The sequence below is a fragment of the Myodes glareolus genome, chromosome 2 (genome assembly GCF_982192425.1).
Source record: "Myodes glareolus chromosome 2, mMyoGla1.1, whole genome shotgun sequence".
NCBI lineage: Eukaryota > Metazoa > Chordata > Mammalia > Rodentia > Cricetidae > Myodes > Myodes glareolus.
Window position 1 is genome coordinate 51,178,731 of NC_142027.1, and position 21,730 is coordinate 51,200,460.

Below are 21,730 nucleotides of genomic sequence, written 5' to 3' on the forward strand. Positions count from 1 at the left end.
ATGCAAACAACCAATCAACCCAATCAATAAATGGGCTAATTAAATGAACAGGCAGTTCTCCAGAGTGAAGATACAAATGGTCAATAAACACTAAAAAAACCAAAAAAAAACCCCAAAAAACCCCAAAACAAAACAAAGCAAACAAACAAACAAACAAACAAAAAAAAACAAAACAAAACTCAGCCTCAGTAGTCATGAGAGAAATCCAAACCAAAACACATTGAGTTTTCACCTGACAAAGTCATCAAGAAAACAAGCTGGGTGGTGGTGGTGGTGTATGACTTAATCTCAGCACTTGGGAGGCAGAGGCACACCAATCTCTGTGAGTTTGAGGACAGCCTGGTCTACAGAGGGAGTTCCAGGACAGTAAGGACTGCATGGAGAAACCCTGTCTTGAAAAATAAAAAGAAAAAAAGAAAAAGAAAAGCAAAGAGTAATAACAAATACTGGAAAAGCGCTGGACAAGGGAAATCATTATACCCTGCAGGGGGCTGAAATAAAGCAGCCCCGCCACTGTGGCGTCATCATGGAGGCTTCTCAAAAAACTGAACAAACAATTCTATCGACCCAATGACCCACCCTTGCCATTCCAAGTCTGTGTGTCCCAGAAACACCCTCACACCAGTCTTTATTGCTGCACTGTTCAAAATAACTTAGTTACAGAGTCAACCTAGGTGTCGAACAATGGAGGAACGGATAAAAAAATTATGAAATAACTTAGTTACAGAGTCAACCTAGGTGTCGAACAACGGTGGAACGGATAAAAAAATTATGACATATATACACAATGAAGAATGAAGTTATGCCATTTACAGGAAATGGATGCAATTGAAAATAATTATATTAAGTGAATTAAGCCACTCTCAGAAGGACACATAGCCTCTATTTTTTCACTTGTGGTCACCAGACTTGAGTAGATACAGAAAATAACATACGCGTAAATGAAAAGCTCTTGGCTATTCCGTGTCTTTTGCATCTTCATGTGTGTTTTAGGATGAATTTGCTAACTTCTATTTTGTTTTGTTTTGTTTTTAAAAAAATAAGTTGGTACTTGATAGGAATCAGCCAGACTATTCCATCCAGAAGGATGCTGTGGGGAAGGTCTTTCTGAAAAAAATTATAATTTATAATATAATATATTTAGAGTCATGAACTTTACCCATGCTTGAATTAGTTCCCTGGAACTTGTAGAGTTTTTCATGAGAGGAGTTAAGTAATTTTCACAGCTAAGGTGAGGAAGGAAATATCTAATTAGTACATTTAAAACAATAAGCGGGAGCTATGCTAGGCTGGCTGAGATGGACGCATGCACACGGACTATTAGTCTGGAAACTGGGCTAGCCTCATGACCCATTCATCCTCCAGGAGGTAAGGGGGAATACCTCTGAGCCTGTAACCTGAGGCTTGCACTTGTGTGCTTTCCTGAGGTCCCACAATCCCAGGCTGGCCTGCTGGAGTATTGAGACCGAGTGCCACTGAGGCCATTCTAGGATTGACAGTTTCTTCGACCTGCCAGCAGGTCACATTTCGTGACCATATCTAGCTGAGATTCCTGAGCCCAACTGGGATAAGACTAAGTCTCTGGATTGTATACTATGAAGACATGAATTGATGGTTTGTGTTGTTGTTTTTTTTTTCTCAAAGAAGTCATTTTTCTAGACATGTCATTTGGAGCTATCAATCAAAACAGAACCATTCGCTGACCCGTGGTCTTCCGCAACTGCTGTAGACTGTACATTTACAGTGACAACATGGCAGTGGGTTAAAGAATCAATGATAAGGATAAGTCCCCAGTACTGGGAGGTCAGACTTAAGAGAGTGTCGGGGGGCAGGGGTGATAAAAAAAAAGAACACATATTCAGTGCTTGACGAAGCCTGCACATCCACGGCAGGGTGATGATACAAGCTGAGACAGGAAGGACGTGGGAAGGAGAGGGTATTTGTGTGACCCTTGGGAAAGCGCTTAGCTCCCCAAGACCTAGGGTCATGTCCTACAAGTGTTTCTTCTGGACTCATAGTGTGGGCTATAAATCCCACGTGTGTTAATAATAAAACATAAGGGCCCACCGAGCAACGGCATTAGGCTAAGAGAGCTTCACAGAGTGGAGTGGAAATCTTTGCTTCACTCAGCCCAGTGGAGGAAAGGTTCTCTTAGCATTTTCCCTCAGTCTATCCCCTGTTTAGAATGCCAAATGGCTCTGTGTCTCCAGGTTTCTATTTCTGTTTGTCTCTATCTGGAAAGTGTCTACGCTTGTGCACTTGACGGTGGCAAAGTCATCTGCTGCGAACTTTCAAGCACAACGTTAGAGACTCTGCTCCCTTCAGCTGCCGAACAACAGCTTTGGAGGTGGTGGCAAACCGCGAGCCATTAGCTCCCATTTCATCTCTTTCCGGGTTGATGGCACATGGTAGCTGGCTAAAGAGAAATAATTCTGTTTCCTCAACCTAAAACATAAGAAGGAAGCCTTGCTGAGAGGCAGAATACTGGCTCTTTACTGGGACACTGGAACTGCGTGAGGCAAAACGGGAATGTTTTGGGCCCTCGTAGAATGATAGCCTTCTGAGGTATAGGCTGATGGTCACATTTCATTGGCCCGGGACTGTCATCAGTCACATGCATATGCCAAGACCCACTTTGATTGAGCCCGTTGAAGACGTTAGGCTCTAGAGCCAGGCCTCCTGAGCTCAGATCCTAACTCCTTCAGGGACTGGCTGTGAACACTTGATCAAATTGCTTCACCTCTCTGAGCTTCAGTTTCATTAAGCTTCCACATATTAACAACCACAGTAGTCCAGTGATAGTGGCTGGGGCATCAGATGAGATCCCCTGAGGGCTCAGCACAGTGTCAGATAGATAGGCAGATATATTCAACACGTTAGAAGTAGTAACTTTTAGAGTAAACTGGTACCCCTTCGTGTATGTACTTTCCAGATATGAGATTTGCCTACATCCCAAGCTTTTGTTTTCAACACTTTTTTCCTCCTTAAAGTCAGGATGTAGTTCATTTAGTCTCAAACAGACTATGTAGCCAAAGACAAATGACTTTGAACTCCCGATCCTCCTGCCTCCAACTCCTGAGTGCTGAGCCCTGGGATCAAACAGGTACCACCATGTCTAGCTCTGTTTTTAATTTTATATTTTAAAATAATTTTAAATTTACAAAGCTGTTTCAAGGATGAGTAGAGAAATGGGATATAGACTATCTACCAATACATCCTTTACCTAGATTCCCTACTGTTAGCCTTTCTGGTCCTCCCAACTCTCTCTCCTTCTCTCCCTCCTTCTCTCTGCCTGCCTCCCCTCCCTCCCTCTCTCCCTCCCTCCCTCCCTCTCTCTCCCTCCCTCCCTCCCTTCCTTTCTTCTTGGAAAGGATCTCACCCGGTAGCTCAGACTGACCTGGAATAATTCACAATCCTCTTGCCTGGTGTTAGCACGCTCTCTCTCTCTCTCTTTCTCCTGTCCTCTCCTCTCATCTTCTAAATGTATACCATGTATTCATCTACATATATGTTAATTTATAGTATGTGGTCATCTACATGTATATTAAATATCTAACATTTGTCATCTATATGCATATTAACTTTTCTGTACCATTTGAAAGTCATTTGAAGTTGTTATAGATTTTACCCTCAATATTTCTGTAGAGTGAGGAAAATATCAAATTCTTTCAATTCTGGGTATTGAGTCTAGGGCTTTGTGTATGTTAGCAATCACTCTGCCACTGAGTTATACCCCATCCCACTGCTTCCTTTTGGTTTGGAGGCAGGGTCTCCACAAATCGTCCAGGCTGGTCTTGAATCCCTCTGTAGCTCCGGCTGACCTTGAATTCAAGATCTTCCTCCTTTATACCCAGAGTAGCTGGGATTACAGGCTCTTTCCTCTACTGTTTGTCTCTAATTTCAACTGGCCTAAAACTATCCTTTATAGCATGCTTTTTCATTTGGTGCCAGAGCCAATCTGAGGTCAAGTGCTGGCTTAGTTTCATGCCTATCAACTCCTCTGAGCACATCCCTTGCCTTCCCTTTCACTCCTTTACCACAGGTTTTGTACCTAATGTTTCCACTTGATTAGATTCAAAATCTACATTGATAGGAAGCTACAAGGAGTAAGCTGTGTCCCTCTCAGGGTGGCATCACATCTGGAGGCACACATTGCTGACCTTGATAGCATTTATATTGATTGATAGGTCAGTGTATTTTATTTCCCCACTAAATACTTATTAATTTTTCCCACATGGCTTAGCAGCTTAGAAAGCCACACAAACACCCTGTTCCTCGTCTGACTCCCCACCTCAATTTAGCATTCACTGGTGACTTTGCTTTCCTCTCTTAGTGTTGGGGTTGCAGCTAAGGTTTAGCATGTGCCAGGCAACTGGTCTACCACAGAGCTACAGCCACGGACTGTTTTGGTTTTTTAACTTTTCATTTTGAGGCAGGGTCTCACTAAGTTGCTCGGGCTAATAAGACTCACTCTGTAGCTCAGGTAGCTCCTGAGTAGCTGAGAGGACAGGCTGTGCCACCAGACCTGGACCTATAGACGAGTCTTAACCTGAGCTACTGTTAGCTGTGATGTTTGCAAATGATTTTCCAACCCCAGCACTTTCTCTGTTTACTAGTCAGCTCTTGGTCTGCTATAGGCGAGATACATTCATTTTAGCATCAGTATTTGCTGGGAATGCCTTTCTCTGATGGACAGCTGTTGTTCTAGATTTGTTGAATTCACTGGATTTTTATTTCTTCCTAAATTTCCATTTTTTCAAATGATTTATAATGCATAAATGCTTAACTATTTTGGTGCTTAAATCCACTCAGGTTTGGCTGGCGGTGGACCTGTATTTGTTTAGGTTTTCAGTTGTGCTGCAGCTAGGACCCAAGACCCGTACACACTAGGGAAGCGCTTAGCACGAAGTCCCATTCCTGCCCTTGGTTTCCTGAGATAGGGTCTTCATGCTGTAGCTCAGGTTGGCCTTGAACTCTCTGTGTAGTTACTTCCCAGAAGTAGTAGTGACACTTCCCAGTCTCCTCTCCCTCCTGAGTGTTGGGGTGCTAGGCATGCTCCCAGGAAGGGAGTGGGGGATTTTGAAGGCAGTGTCTCAACGCAAAGGTTTTCTGAGAGTGTAGAAGAGAGTTGTTTCCGGTCTTGGCTGCAGAGATTGCTGTCGGTGAGTTCTTCTCACAGCTGGTGTGCGCCTTGCCTTGTGCGCATGGCTCCTTCTGCCTTTCTATTTTCTTTCTTTCCGTGCTTAAATCATTTGTTTATTGGAAGTCTCCTGCCATGCTTTTGTAGTTGTTTCTCAGAAAGCATAACAGAAACAGAATCCTCAAAGCTCAGTCCAGCTGAGAGAGGCAAAAAGTGTTGTAACATTTTATTTATTTGCTTATGTTTTTAACCAGGGGCTTCAAATTCTTAGGAAGGGGAATTTCTTTGATCGAATTGCAACATAGTTACTTCTCCCTTTTCTACAGAAGGAACGTTTCTCTGGGAAATTTGTGCACCTGGTAATATGTGTCAAAGCACATCACTCCTGCTACCGACTGTACCTTGAGGTTTATTTAGGCGTTAAACTTACCCTCTACAGAATGCTTAAGTCTGTTTCTAGACTCTATGCTGGGAAAAGCTGATGATTTCCTACAGTCAGTGTGATTGACAGCGAATATTCTCAGGCATAAAAACAATCTAGTTGCTTCATTGAGAACATTCGCTGTAAATCACAGGAGAAAGGTCACGTCCTTTCCAGTGGAGAAGGAAGGCTGCTGTGGCATGACGTTTGTGTCAGTTAGTGCTCCTAAAATGCACCCAATGCTGCATAGTGAAAACCCTACCAGCATGCTATGTGGAACGTTGACTTCAGATCTGCAAGTGAGCCAATTATCACCTCATTTCACAGACAAAAAAACCTTAAGTACGGGTACAAGAGGACAGGCAGCTTGCCCGAGATCTCAGTTAGTGACCAGTCAACGTGTTCCCAAGCCAGCCAGCGCTCTAAGCATCACGTGGAGAGACCAAGGAGATGAAGACACCATGGACCTACCTGACATGATGAAATAACACAGCGAGCAGGTATCCCATATAGAAACCCAAGAAGATGAAGACACTGAAGAGACTGGATTTCACATACACAGATCCTGGGGAGAAAGAAGCAGCTTCAGCCAGCTTGCCCGTGGGAACAGGACTATACTGGGAACAGCACAGCTTAAAAAATCAGCCGCCATCACATCCATTCTTAAGTCCCAATAAGATTTTCACTGAAGGCGCAAAACTATGGGAGGCCACCCTATGGTATCCACAAGCAGCTTCATAGTGATGGCTGTCCTTGGAAGCAGGGGTGAGGTGGGGTGGGGTGGGAGTAGGGGTGAGGGGAGATAGTATACAAGTCTAGAATTGAGTCTCTTTTTTTCTCCTTCTTCCCTCATTTCCTTTATTTCCCCTTCTCTCCCCTCTTCTTTCCCTTCCCGCATCCCTCTCTCTCTCTATCACACCCCCCCATCCCCACTCTTTTCTATGCTGGAGGACCTCATGCAAGTTAGGCAAGCACTCTGCCGCCAAACCACACCCCTAGCCTGCCTCTTCCTCTTCAGAAAGATGTAGTTCTAGCTCTAAGTTAAATAGGCTTTAGTATTCTTAGGCTGGCTCCGTTTGAGTGGAAGATTAATATCTAATTACATGACAGATCTCCTAACACAAGAATCTCTCCACCATACTCCAGAGCCAAAACCAACCTTCGATAGATGGGACAATGGTCACTTCCAGGTTCTTTGATCGTTGTAGATTCCAGGTCTGATTTTCATTTTCTGGTAACAACAACAACAACAACAAAAACCCCAAAGCACAGCAACTCAGATATTAGTCTCTCACCCTCCACCCAGAATGGCTGTGCTATACGACAACCAGAATCCGCTCTGACTGCTGAACAACAGCTGGAGCAAAAGCCATCTGACACCTCTGGGCTCCCTCCGGCTAAGACTCTCAGACTGGCCCTTGGTTGGTTGCATTTTAGGAGCACTAACTGACACAAACGTCATGCCACAGCAGCCTTCCTTCTCCATTGGAAAAGACGTGACTTTTCTCCTGATGTCCACAAACATCTCAAGAAAAATGTGCCCCGAACAGACAGCTATGTCCCCTTTAGCTTTCATTTTTCCTAGCCAGTGAAAATCTGTTTGTTTGTTTGTTTTTAACATAATCATCAAAGGCTCTAGAGGTTATCAAGGAACATTAGACACTGGCAAACCTATAGAACTACACAATTAAGAGAAAGGCACACACAAGCAGAAATGTCACCTGACCCCAAGGGAGCCTCTGTGTTGGTGACATATGACTCAATGGCAAAGGGTCTGTGTTCTCAATTAATGGTCTATTCTCTCTGGGCAACACAAGTATTTTCATATATACTGGAGCTTATGTAACCCCCAGTTACCAGGGTTAAGTCATCACATTTGGCTTTCATTCTGTCTTGTTAGGGACAATTTTGGCAACTGGGATGGCAAATTCTAGATTTTCCTTGTGTATTCTTGTGGAAGGGCTGACTGCTGATCCATATAAGTGTTTCCATATTAGGAAATGGAATTTTAATAATGTTTTTATTGCATCCATTCTCTTTCTCGTGTATGTGTGTGTGAAAGAGAGAGAGGGAGACAGAGCGAGGGGGGAGGGAGGGTAGGAAAGAGGGTGGGAGGGAGAGGGTGGGAGGGAGGGAGAAAGAGAGAGAGAGAGAGAGAGAGAGAGAGAGAGAGAGAGAGAGAGAGAGAGAACTTGTTGGAGCTGATTCTATCCTTCCACCATAGAGTACCCAGGATGGATGGAGGATGGAACTCAAGTCAGTTATCTTGGTTGTAGCCATCTCAGCAGCCCAGGACACAGACCCTTTGGCATTTACATCACAAAAGCAAATGAAATGCCAACTAAGCGAACTCACTCTATGTGGCCTGGTATAAGATTTCTGAATAGCCAAAAAGCTGCACAAAATCAAACCAATCAGTGTTCCAGCATTGGGGGGGGGCGAGGAACCCATGAGCTTCTACTCCTAACTGAGGACTATTGACGGTTGACGACTTTTATAGGAGGGAAAGACAGTTTTCTTTAAAAGTGGGGCCCCTGATAGATCGGCCATACTCCAGAGGATGGTCCTACACCCAGGGATATACAGTCATTAGAAAATGGAATCTCTGTGCTACGTAAGAAGTAAATAATAAAAAGGACGTGAAGTTGGGAGGAAGTGGAGAGGTGGTGGGTGAACTAGACAAGAGGGACAGAAGTAGGGGTTGAACATGATTAAACACATTGTATAAGATGCTCAAAGAATTAAAAATATTATACCAGATGCCGAAGGTACAACATGACATTTTGTAGTACCAATACTACCTTTAGGTATAGAATTATCTTCATTTTATTTTTTTATCCAAGTGTCTCTCAAGTGCCTTGTCAAGTAGCAGCTGCTATGCCCCCAGGAAAACTAGAGAGGAGCTTTTGGCGTCCTTTCCTTCATTCCCGAGTATCCCTCAGTGCCTCTTACCCTGGATGGAGAATGATCCCCCACACGCGTAATCTTCAGGTTTTATCACAAACACCACGAAGAACTGCTCATCTGGAAAATCCTTCTTCTGTGTAAGACATAACAACCTCATGATTCGCAGGGAAGAAAGACAGCCAGGAGGAGAGGGGCAGTAAGAGAAAGGAAGACAAGGAAAGTTCTCCCCTGTCTTCCGACTCCCCTGTCCAGTGGGGTTTCCACAGTCCTACTGTCTATTCCTGATGTGGGAGTCCCCTTTGTGTGCTGTGATCACCATTAATGAATAAAGAAACTGCCTTGGACCTATAGCAAGGCAGAACTTAGGTAGGCGGGAAAAATAAACGGAATGCTGGGAGGAAGAAGATAAAGTCAGAGAGAGACACCATGGAGCCGCCAGAGTCAGACATGCTGAATCTTTGCCGGTAAGCCACTGCCATGTGGTGATATACAGATTAATAGAAATGGGGAAATTAATATGAGTTATCCAATAAGAAGCTAGAGCTGATTGGCCAAGCAGTGTTTTAATTAATATAGTTTCTGTGTTGTTATTTTGGTTCTGGGTGGCCGGGATAAACAAGCAGCCTTCTCCTACATATTCCAGACAGACTGTCCATAAACATTACTTCAGCCAAGAAATTAGTATAAGTGGGTACATGGAGAAATTCAAAGTCTATGCCCACTTGAGGGTTTAGTACTATAATAAACACAATAAACAATATCTTAGATTTAGCAAAGAATATTTGTATAAATGCATGTACATATAAGCACATATATTGAAGATAGTCTGGTTCAGGTTGGCCTTGAACTCTTGATCCTCCTGTCTTGGTATCTTGAGTGCTGGCATTACAAGCACAAACTCAGGAGTGTATTGGTTTTATTTTAAAATCTAATAAGAAATAACTTCTCTAAAAGCATGCCATAAATATTTAATAAATAAATAATGCAGGTTAGGGAGATTAAGGACTTGGGAAAGAGGACTTAGCTATAGCTTTGGCTTTGACTCCTGTCTGTGTCCCCCTCTAGTCCTGGTTCAATTGGGGTTAACAAAATGACAATACATGACAGTTCCTTAACCCAAGCATTTTTGTCATGCTCAAATTTCTGAGATTGTGTTTAGGTTGCAGAGAAAATGTCTAAAACTGAAACACATGTCCAGAAGAGAAGGAGCAATTTATTGCCAGATACACAGAAGGTAGACATGGTGGGTATGGCTATGCCCTTCATTAGCCTGGTTTAATATAGTTCTATGTAAGCTTGACACAAACTAGGTTCAGCTGACGAGAGAGACTCAACTGAGAAAATGCCATCCTAGGATCAGCCTGTAGGTGTCTGTGGGGCATTTTCTTGAGAATGATTGATGTGGGAGGGCCTAGCCCACTGTGGAGAGCGCCCTGGGCAGGTGATTCTAGGTGTATTAAAAACAAGCTGGATGAGCCAAGAAAAGCTATCCAGTAAGCAGAGCTCCTCCACGGTCTCTGGTTCAGTTCCTGCCCCTTTTTTTTTTCTGCCTCCAGGTTCTTGTTTGGAGCTCCTGCCCTTGCTCTCCTCCACGATGAGCTATGGTGTGAAGATGTGAGTTAAAGAAAGCTTTTTTCCCCAAGTTGCATTTGATTATGATGTTTTATACAGCACTAGGAAGCAAATTAAAATACCCACTGCTTTTATTATTTTTGCATTTTATTATTTTGCATCCCCTTTTTAAATTGGGGATCACATCAATATGGTATGCTAAGGAAGAAATAAGCACAGGCAGCAGGACATTTGGGCTATTAAATCTGCGTTGTTCAAAACCTCAAGTTTGACTGACAGAAACTTGTCAGGTCCGATACCTAAATTACACTTAGCTTCTTTGCAGTTTTTGTCTATTTACTCAACAAGCAATGTTGTCTTATGCTACCCAGACCAAGTCACAGATTTCTTCAGTACTAACCAGAGACTGGGGTAGAGTGTCTGTTGGAATAGGATGACATTTTTTTTTTTTTGGCTAGGAAATACCACTGAAGTAACAGTTCAGTCACAAATACCAAAAGGGCAAAGTGTTGCATGAATAAGGCTCGTGTGTCTTTGAATCTGGTATTCTCTCCAGAGTTGAATCCAACTTTTGGTGACGGCTACAGGTAGAAATTATAATATGCTGAATTTCTTTAAATGACTGTAATAAGCTTTACCCTAATAATAAATTAGGAATAAACTGGAACCTCATCTGGACTTATCCCTGTAAGCGATCTGCCAGACATATGTCCTACTGCACTGTAGATTCCTAAGAACCCCCAAGGGGAAAGAACGCCTGAAAGAATAGCATTGCCTACCATGATCCAGGCACCAACTGCAGGCAGAATACTATTCACTTTTAAAATCAATCAGAAAGAAAAGAGTTCCAAGGTACCCGGTGGACAATCATCTCCTTTGGATGCTGGTCCGGTCGGTAAGTGACTGTTGGCTGAGCCCCACTGCTCTTGTGACTTCAGAGGCAATGTCTCACCTGTAGCGTGATGGCAGCTTTCTTGGTCATGGACTGATAGACACCATTGAATTCCACGTCGTAGTCCAGATCGTACACTGGACACTGAAGCACATGAGAGACAAAGAAGAGAGCATCAGTCCTGTGGCATGATGTCACTCCGTACACACGTATCAGGGCTGGGCCACCTGGCCACAGGCCGGGGTGGGAGAGATCTTCTAATCGTGACACCATGGGAGGTTTCTCAGAACAGTCAAGAAATGGTCCTCTTACAATTTGGTCTTGGTCCTAAGATGTCAGAACCACTCTATACAGAAGAGAACTATAAAAAAAGACTGCCTTAAAGTATGTAATATTTCCTAATTTTTTTTTGGTTGCTGTCTTGTGATACAGAAAGCATCTAACGCTGTGACAGCAATCTAAAAACAAAGCAGGTAGTATAAGCTTTTATTTCATTTTTCTCACTGAACCTACAGCTGGATGTTTTCTGTCCTGACGTAGTCTCCATCCCCCACCTTTTCTTTGTATTGATGAGATACGTCTTGTTTCTTAGCAATGTCAGCGAACATGGATTGCCAGTCAGGTGCACGAGATGTTGCTATCATCTGGCTGAGTGATGAATGGGAGAGGATGGCACAGCCCCTCCCCCATCTATTCTGGAACATTAGGATCTTACGTGCTAGAAGGCTGACAGGATCAGAGCTCACCATGATGTTCTGAACCGAGACAACTGAACAAGGATAAGCCTTCTCAGACGCCACCTTAATGATAACGGAGTCCACGTCTTCAGGAAATTTGTAGAGAAAATACTGAGGATGAGAAAAAGGGAGACATGACTTATCAACCTTAGGAAATGTCTATAGAAACACAAACCATGGGTGGGATTGCTTTCTCTACCACGATGTTTGGATTCCAGAGGCAAAGCTCAGGGTATGGCTACAGTCTTCCATTCATTTCGCACACGGTAAGCAGCAAACTGTTCTGCGCAGGTCTCAGTGCCCCACGTGGGAAAGGTAGCAGCGAGGGTGAGTGGCCGTTTACACAAGGCTGCCTTTTCATTTTAGGATTCAGATTCTCATCAGCTCCCTTAGACTGGGCTTCGTTCCTTTTTCCACTTAGGCACTCTGAGTGTCAGCCTCTTCCAAAGGCAGAGGTACACAGGATTTCACGTCAGACAACAGCTTTTGTCTGTGAAATACAAAGCTCCACCTTGAATGGTAGTAGATCCTTCTGTTTCTTAAGACCATCTTGTCAGAGGGAAGAATTAGCTTTACACCAATCTTTCCTCTAAACCTTTTGGCAAAGAATCTTTTCCCTAACTGAGATATTCTAAGAAACTATTTAGCTGAAAAGATTAAGTTTGATGTTGAGCCTTGAAATATGTTTGTGATTTGGGGTAAATTTATTTTTCAAGTATCGGTAGACTCGTGTGTGTGTGTGTGTGTGTGTGTGTGTGTGTGTGTGACATGTGTGTGTGACTGCACAGGCCAGAAGGGGATGTCTACTGAGACCAGAAGAAGGTAAGTGACAGGCATTTGTGAGTTGGCCAAGGTGGGTGCAGGCAACTCCACTCAAGTCTTTTGCAGGAACCACGTGTGCTCATGACCTCTGAGCCATCTTTCCTAACCCATAGGCAACATTGCTAACGGAAAGAGGTGACATTATTTCCTCCCTCACTTACGAATCCATTGGGAAAACATAATGACTCTTAGAACATTTAAATACATTTTAAAATGGGGAAAAGGAGAATTTCGTCCAATAATTTAAAGTGTGGCAGCTGTATGAGAAACATCAAGTTTGTGGTGAAGGCTGGAGACCCACCCTGAGGAGAATGATATCTTATAGACCTAGTAAGCACATCATTTAAAAAAAGGGGGGGGGGGGTAAAAAGTCACAATTTAACTTTGCATTCCAGTACCCCCTATACTAATGCTCTCTTGAGAACTAATTCAGTCTAAGTAGAATGTTAGAATTAAGGAATGGCACTCACATTCCTATTTAGAAATCTTTTCATGCCTTGTATGACTGCATTTTGGAGCAGGATTCAAATGCCCATGAAACAGGGTTATTCCAAAGGAGGACCCTAGAGGTCTCAGGGTGGTTTTCAGGACAGCCATACTTTATAATTCAAGAGCACTACTGTTAGCAATGAATATGTACTATTACCTTATTAACACTTATCAACATGTCCAACTATTATCAACTTTATCTCTAAATCACTACAACCCCAAAGGAATGTTTTAGACCCCTGCCTTAAAATATTCTTTATTCAGAAAGAGATACTATTTATTTATTTGTTTATTTATTTATTTATTTATGTTTTTTTGAGACAGGGTTTCACTGTAACTTTGGAGCCTGTCCTAGAACCAGCTCTTGTAGACTAGGCTAGCCTCAAACTCAGAGATCCACCCGGCTCTGTTTCCCGAGAGCTGGGATTAAAGCCTTGTGCCACCACTGCCTGGTAAAAGCTTTTATTCTTACTTTAGGTACATGCTTTGCCAGCATCTGTGTCTGTGTATTACAAGACACAGTACCCCAGAAGAAGGTATTGCATGCTCTAGAATTAAAGTCAGATATAGGAATGGGCCACTGTGTGGGCACGAGGAAGCAAATTCACGTCCTCTACAAGAGCAGCAGGCTTTCTTAATTACTGAGTCACCTACTTAGCCCCTCTAAATACCATTTGAATTTAAATGGTCCATAGCTATGAAGAAAAACAAATTATGCCCTGCGGCCTTTCTGGCCATTTGGCATCAATGTATAGGATGACTTTCACTGAAAGAAAATTTAAATCTCAGCTTTAAGGCCAGAGATGTGCCTCAGCTGGTAAAGTACTTGCTTAGCCTGTACAAGGTCCAGAGTTCAATCCCCAGCATCACAGAACAGAAGTAGGAGTTCATTTCTATGGGTTTTGGAGCACTGCTCGGTACATCTGTTCCCAACATGACCAGTAACATCAGGTCAGCCATTTGAAATCAGCCATGGTGGAGGAGTTTTTACCACATGCAGGGGAAAAGGTGCAAATCTAGTTTTGCCCTACCCCCCAAGAAGCTGTTAGATATTTACAAGCACATCAGTGATTGTAATAGCATCACAGAGGCCCATACTATTTAATCACCAGTTTACTATATTCAAAACAAAAACTAAGTAACCATTTGTGAGCAAGATATTACTAAAGCCTTCAACAAACATAGGCTATGTATTGCGGCATATAGGTGAGTCTTGTCTTTCTATGACTTGGTATGTAGCTGAAGCCGGCTTGGAACTTGCATGTAGCTCAGACTGACCACTCACTCACACTTCTCATGTCTTGGTTTGGTGTTTAAAGTGGTCGGATGAAGGTGTGAACCACTAAACAGGGCCAAAAACCTATTTTGAACTTCTTACAGCATAGAGTCTTTCAGAAACCATGAAAGGGGAGAAAAAGGTAGAAATGTCATCAGGAAAACAACGTAAAAAAAATAGTTTCGTGTGTCTATTCTGCTTGTGGTTATCTTTTTATGGAGGAACACATAAAACTAGCTAATTATTTTTACTGACAGGGAACACAAATCCAATCTGTCAATATTATGGCAGGAATGGAAATCAGTCTTATTTTTATATTTTCAGAACAGCCATTTGCATATCTGTCTGCTGTCAGCCTTCCCCACTCTGTCTCCCTGCGCCCTCTCAATCATGCAGACGTCTATCATCACAGAGTCTGTGATTGTCGCCTTCTCTTTCCCACAGCACCCAGTCCCATCTAACATCCCTCAGGACACATCAGATGCATGACTTTACTCAATGAAGCATGTCCCACAGAACACTGGAAATAGATATCAGGCCTCCTGTTTCATTCCAATAAAGGTGATAATATTAAATGTGCCCAAGACTTAAGTAACAACCAAGAAAACACAGAGTACAGTCAAGGGCGTTAATACACGTCGACTTTACTCTCCCTGCTCCAAGGTGTCTGTGTGCAGCACCAGCAGCTGGGCTCCCAATAACTGCTGGACATTTTCGCTTACCTGAGGTTGAGAGGGGCTGGCAGTGAAGTGGAAGGCGACATTCGTCCTGAGAAATGTAAGGGGGAAAAGTGAGAGAGAAAAAAAATGAGTTGGCAAGAAGAACTAGTTACTTAAAGGAGAGCCACTTTTTGAAGGACATTCGGTCCTGCGAGCGGATAAGCTTCAAGAAGACTTTGTGTTTTCAACAATAAAGAAGGATGAAGTTGAGGAAGAAGATTGCTTTCACATCGGTAAACATGCATGAGGTCATACCTATATACACACCTCATTTAGTGTTCTGGTTGCTTTTCTCTTTGGACTCTCTTAAGATATTACAATCAAGTAATATAATCAATCAGGCTGGATCATGAGAAGTAGATAGCAAGGGAGGGAATGCAAGCTTAAGTCCCTTTGAATAATGTAGGTATCCCTTCATGATAATGTTAATGGAGAACTGTGCTTTAAAAACAGGGCGGGGGAACAGATGGCTACCGTGGGGCAATCAGTTGGGGTCAGAATACATTCTTTTTGCCCCAAACATCTCCCCAGGCTCCTGCAATACTTGCTGAATTCTCCAAAATTTTCTCCTCTTTTGACTTTAGGCTCTGTCTTCTACGCCCATCTTTAACCCAGTGAAGTTATTCGATCTCGAAATAGAAGCTGACTGTGAATTAGTCTCTCATGTACTAAGAGAGCCAGGATCTAGGCACAACGAAAGGGAGAGAGCTAGAATTCCGTTAAGAAGGAAGTTCTGTAGCATCGGGTGCTGTCTGGTGTGAACATCTGTGCAGTGGTTCAACAGGCCGGAAAACACAGGGATGAGTGGGTTCTCTAGCAGAGCTGCTCCTTTGCACATGCTCTTGGTGGCTCCGCCCTCATTATTAGTACTGTAGACACTCGGTCAAGGTCACCACAGTTGAATCCCCAAGACTGACAAACCGATCACTCTCCCAATGTCCATCCCTCCTGGCATGGCTAAGTCTGAACCCGAACTTTGGGGCTCCTTCACCATCTTCATTCCCTAGAGCTCTCTGAAGACTTTCTTTCTACTCCCAATTTCCCTTTATATAAAAATTAAATGACTTTTTTTATTAAAAATATTTTACTTTTCACTTTTATATACCAACCCCAGTTTTCTCTTTCTTCCCTTCTCCTATCCCACACCTCTCCCTTCTCACCCCCCCCACCCATTCCTCAGAGGAGATAAGGCCTTTCTTCGGAAGTCAACAAGGTATGGTATACCAACTTGAGGAAGGATCAAGCCCTCCCCCTCCTCGCCCCCTTATCAAGGCTGAGCAAGATATCCCACCATAGGGAATGGGCTCCAAAAAGCCAGTTCATGCACTCAGGATAGGTCCTGGTGCAATGCCAGGGCCTCTCCCCAGCAGATCAAGTCACATAACTGTCACCCACATTCAGAGGGTCTAGTTTGGTCCCATGCAGGTTGAAAACAAAACAAAACAAAAAAACCCTCATTTTATATGCTATGAAATGCAAACCTGAATAAAGATTTAAATTTACACGGGGAAAAATTAAATAGTTTAAAACTTAACCATTTCTTTAGAAACGGCAGATCAAGACGTGTGGGCAAGGTGCCTATAATAAGAGGCATTCCTTAGAAGTTATACAATTTGAGTACCGTTTATAAAGATAATGGCTGTCTTTGGTCTGGCCTCTGAAATGAGCTCACAGAAACAGGTGCAATTTTTATATGTTAACTTTTGGCATAAACGGCTACCCATGGGGCTGCTGGCTCTACAGGAGCAAAATAGTAAACTTTTGAACTCAAGTCACCTAAAGACGACAACATCACTGTCAAATGAAGCGGAACATCCACTCTAGAGTGCGGGAGAATTGTCTGTATTCTGTCAATCATGTTTTAAATAAACGCTGATTGGTCAGGCAGGAGGTGTAGGTGGGAAAACCAGACAGGAAGTGGAAATGATGTAAGGAGAGCAGGAGAATTCTGGGGAGGAGGAAGTTGATTCCTCCCACTCCTACCCAGATCACTGAAGCAGCAGGATGTGAGCTGCCCCAATGAAAAAGGTACTGAGCCACATGGCTAACATAGATCAGAAAAATGGGTTAATCAAGATGTGAGCGTTAGCTAATAAGTAGCCTGACCTAAAAGGCCAATCAGCTTTATAACTTATAGAGATCTCTTGTGTGATTTTTCTCTGGGACTAAACAGCTGGGGGGCCGGGCAGGACAGAAAAACCCCCAACAAACAGGCCCCCTCATGTTACACTAGAGTCCACAGCCAGAGGAAAGTCAGGCAGTGCTGTGCTGTGTATGGCCTGGGTAGGGGCATTTTAATGGGAAGTGTCACCTGCTGTTATGGGGCAACATGGAGCCTTCAAACCTCTCAGAGGTCATGACTTTCTAGGTTAGCAACAGGCAGACTGCCACTTCCTGAAGCATTCTGTGAGCTTCGACTAGAAATGTGGATTTTATAAATATCTCTCGTGACTTAGATTCCAATTGGAATACTGGATCAACATAGACTTTCTAGGGGTTTTGCATCTTGTTTGTTTTGGTTCCTTGAGTTTTATTGTCTTTAAGACAGTAACATTTACGCCTTCTGGGTTTTGTGGTGTTAACAGCAGCTACAAAATAAACAGAAGGTGGTTGGGGATGGAGCAGTATCTGCCTGCACGGCCCTGATGGAGGCCAGCAAGCTGTGTTCTATCAAAGGTCTTCCCCAGTCAATGGCACAAAGCTAACTGAAATTCACCGCACCTTTAAGGGTACAGCAAGAAGCAGCCAAGTTTCAATGCATTTGTTTAGAAACTGAAACACAGGAAGCAAATGCTTAAGGCAAGAGGCTAAAACCCAGCTTTGGTCCCCTGCTTTAGCTGTTAAAGGAAGCGGGGAAGGGGAAAGAAAGACACAAGAGAGCCAAGAGAGGAGATCCAGATATGGACGATGGGGGAAGTAGAAGCAGAAGGGTGCTCAGAGAGATGGAAAAAGAGAAAAAAAGAGAAAGACTTACAGAAGAGTAATAAAGTAGAAGGAAGGGAAGATGAGAGGATGGCAGACAGAGACAAAGGTTCGTAGTTCTGAGTGAGGGGCCATAGGAGTCACAGGACCCTACACGGCTCCTGTCGTGAGCTCTTGTCAGGGACAGCTGCTGTTCCAAACCCCACTTCGTTTGCTGAAGAAAATGTGGTTGTATTATTGCTCGGCACTGTGGACTCCACATTCCTTGTTGTCTGCTGCCCGCCAACTGTCATGAGCTCCATTCCGACCACAGCCCTTCCTCCAGCCCCCCTGCTATCTCTCACCCTCCAGGCTTCATCCCTCTGGTGTGTGCAGTCTGCTCCCCCCAACACCTGCACCCGCTCTTTCTTCCTTTTTCTAGGACTTTGTGTCTACAAATATCAACTCTCTAATGAACCAACTTTACCTTTTTGCTCCTTCATTTAATAGGCTCCTGTCTTAATCAGTTCCAAATAACTGACAGATCAGTCCAACCAAGTTCTTCCTCTACTCTTCCCCATTCTCTCTCTCTCCCCTTCTTCCCTCCCTTCCTCCCTCCCTCTCTCCCATCTCTCTCTCTCTCTCTCTCTCTCTGTGTGTGTGTGTGTGTGTGTGTGTGTATACATGTCCATGTGTACCCCCACACATGGGAGACAGGAGGTCAGTCAGTGTTGAGTGTGTTTCTCTATTGCTATCCACCTCATTTTTCTAACTCTTTTATCCTTTGACAGTTTTGTAGCTGTGTACAATGTGTGTTAAATGCCTGCCCCTCACTCTTCCCCTTCAATCCTTGTCTCCTCCCCAAGAGATCTCCCTTCCAGTTTTAAGTCTTCTTTTTTAAAAAGTTAGCCTACCAAACATACTCAGTAATGCTGACAAGCACATGGCTGTGGGGCCACTGGGGCCTGGCCAGCCTGCTAGTGGCCACTCCTCAGGAAGAAGTGACTTTCCCTTCTGTAACAGCCAACCACTCCTCAGTTAGGGGTGGGGCCTCGAGCCTCCATGTTGGAAATTTTTAAAGATTTATTTTAAGTTTAATTTATGTGTGTATGTGACTCTGTGGGTGTGTGTCATAGGTAGAGGTGCCTCCAGAGGCCAGAAGAGGGTGTCAAAGTCCCTGGAATAAAGTCACTAAATATAATAATATAAATCACAGGTGGTTGTAAGCCTCCATGTTGAGTCTGGGACCCAAACCTTGCCCCCATAGAAGAGCGGTAAGCACTCTTGGGCGCTGCTGTAGTTTGAATGTAATTGCCCTCACCCCCAATCTCCCAGGGAGTGGCACTAATAGGAGGTGTAGTTTTGTTGGAGTGAGTGTTGTGGGAATTCATTCAGCCAATAGTCTTTTGGGTACCAGCCCACTAGGGCGTGGTCTGAGTTTCTACGTAGGACTAATAAGCACAGACAGGAAGCGTGCCAGCTCTCTTGGGTGGTAGTTGGAGTTCCGTTCTTAGCTTCCAGCACCCACAGAGCAGAGAACCGCAGCTCTCTATATCCTTGTTGTGAGTTTTTCCCCAATAAATATTTGCTATCCTTTATTCTGGGCTTTCGTGGACTTCCTTAATTACGCCTTCAAATGGATTGTAGCCTTGCTGGAAAAGGTCTGTCACTGTGGGATAGGCTTTGAAGTTTCCTATGCACAGAATGCCACCCAGTGTCTCAGACCATTGCCTGTTGCCTGCAAGGTGTAGGGCTTCCAGCTGCCCCTCCAGCACCATGTCTGCCTGCATGCTGCCATGCTCCCCCTCATGATGATATTGAGCTGAACCTCTGAAGCTGTAAGCAAGCCACTCCAATGAAATATTTTCCTTGTAAGAGTCATTGTGATCATGGTGTCTTTTCACAACACTAAAACCTTAACTAAGACAGGTGCTGACCCATTTCTCCAGCCTACCCATGCTGGAATGAGCACAGCCCTGCTCCCTATGCAATAACAGATTGTCTTGGAGACAGCTGGTAAAAATTGTTACTGTTGTGAGAAAGCAGTATCAAGATTTCTTCTGTATGTATGTGGTTTTGAAACAGGATCTGGTGTGTTCCAGGCTGGCTTCAAACTTTCTATGTAGCTGAGGATAACTCTGAACTTCTGATCCTCCTGCCTCCACTTGATAAATAGGGTTCTAGGCATGTGATTCCACACACTGTTTGTGCAGTACTGGGTGGTTAGCTCTGAGCGTTATGCATCTAGGCAAGCACCCTACTCCAACACTATGTGGCACTGAAATTACAAAAAACTGTTTCAGGTTAAGGCCTAAAAACAAAACAGAACCTACTAAAAACATAAAAGTAGTGAACGTAGGCCTGGGACAAGGCAATATAAATTAATGTCCATAAGACAGACTGGATAGGGAGAACAGGGAGCTTGCATTGAGATCCTGGGGTACAGGATCTGGAGAATGTGTCTGATACAGGGTTTCATGTAATCCAGCCTAGCTTCAAACTTGCTACATAGCTAAGAATAACCTTGAACTTCTGATCCTCAGCCTTTACTTCCCAAGTGCTAGAATTACAGGCATGTACCACCATGATAGGATAAACGTTTGATCATTCAGACACATCGATGAGATCACTAAATTCCTCAAGATGCTTCAAAGTCATTTTCACCATTGGCACTGGTTGTTGTTCTTCGCTGCTCAGACTCTTTCATCATCCTTTACCACTTCCTGCTGGCTACCCTCATCTTCATCACCTTAGGTCCCAGTCCTTAGCAGAGCTGTGTGCAGATGAGCCCCTACCCTGCCCAGTGTCTGCTTTCCTTGGGGAAGCTGTTCCTCTGTTCCTCCTCTGACTCATGGCTCTTCATCTCTGCTACTTTGACCAGTTCCCTTTCAGTGTTCTCGAGAATTCCAGCAGAGAATTTTCCTTTGTTTTATCTGGGTCAATTCCTTAATGGCCTGCAGGCCATCTTTCAGCTTTCTAGCTATAGAAGATCCCTGCTGTCCATTCTTTATTTTGTCCTTTTGCCAGGAGTTTGCTGAGACACCTGGGGTTTAGAGAGCACCACAGCCCGAGCAATAGGAAGAGGAGGAATGCATGCTGGGTAACTGTACCTCCTGTCGCTGTAATGGGGAGAGGTGGAGAAATGCACTCTGGTACCAAACCACACATCTCTGCTGAAGAATGCTTCCCATCTGTTTTTCCTTGCTTATCTTGAGGCTCTATTGCAGTAGGGACTAGATTAGCAGCCTGGGACCCCGCTTGGTCTGGGCTATGTCACCCTCTCCTAATAATGCACCCGGTAGCTTTTTAGTTTAAAAAAGAAACAGTTAAGACCCTGTTTCTGCATTGAGTTGGGTGCACACTCTCTTCCAAACACAAGAGTACGTTCCTCCTCCCCTTAATGATCATCCAGAATGGACAGTTTCTGTTATTCCTTTTGATCTCTGGTCCCTTTAAGGGGCAAGCCACGCCCACTCCCAGCGACTTCTGGCCTCTCATAGCCATCTTTCTTTCTTTCTTTCTGTTCCCTCTCTTGGCGTGTACACATGTGTTTTCTGTCTTTTCTCTCTCTCCTTTTCTCTGTTTCTGTCTTTCTTTCTCTCCCTCTCCTTCCCCCTCTCCCTTTCTTTCTCTGCCCCCTCCCCTTTTCCTCCATAACCCCGAATAAATATTTTAATCTCATTTTACATGTCCATGTCTCTGTCTCCTGCCTGCCTGCCCACAGCTAGCTCTGCCGCTCACTACGGGGAATCTGCACTGCTCTGGCAGCCTCTGCCTGGCTCGCGGTTGCTCTGCGAGCCTGCCGGGGTCACGCAGGCAGCATATTTTTTAAGGAATATTAGTTTCTATTTAAT

General features: G+C 43.9%; 1 protein-coding gene across 2 annotated transcripts in view; it reads right to left on the reverse strand.

Moving 5' to 3' along the window:
- Nucleotides 1–21,730, reverse strand: part of Sidt1 (SID1 transmembrane family member 1) — a 91,996-nt gene that overhangs the window by 35,273 nt on the left and 34,993 nt on the right. For both annotated transcript variants that reach the window (XM_085685594.2, XM_085685595.2), the window contains exons 4-9: nucleotides 14,979–15,024; nucleotides 11,679–11,780; nucleotides 10,993–11,076; nucleotides 8,514–8,601; nucleotides 6,721–6,792; nucleotides 6,033–6,126 (exon numbers count right to left, since the gene is read on the reverse strand). In XM_085685594.2, coding sequence (XP_085541720.2) covers nucleotides 6,033–6,126; nucleotides 6,721–6,792; nucleotides 8,514–8,601; nucleotides 10,993–11,076; nucleotides 11,679–11,780; nucleotides 14,979–15,024 — 486 coding nt within the window. The remainder of the gene's footprint in view (nucleotides 1–6,032; nucleotides 6,127–6,720; nucleotides 6,793–8,513; nucleotides 8,602–10,992; nucleotides 11,077–11,678; nucleotides 11,781–14,978; nucleotides 15,025–21,730) is intronic.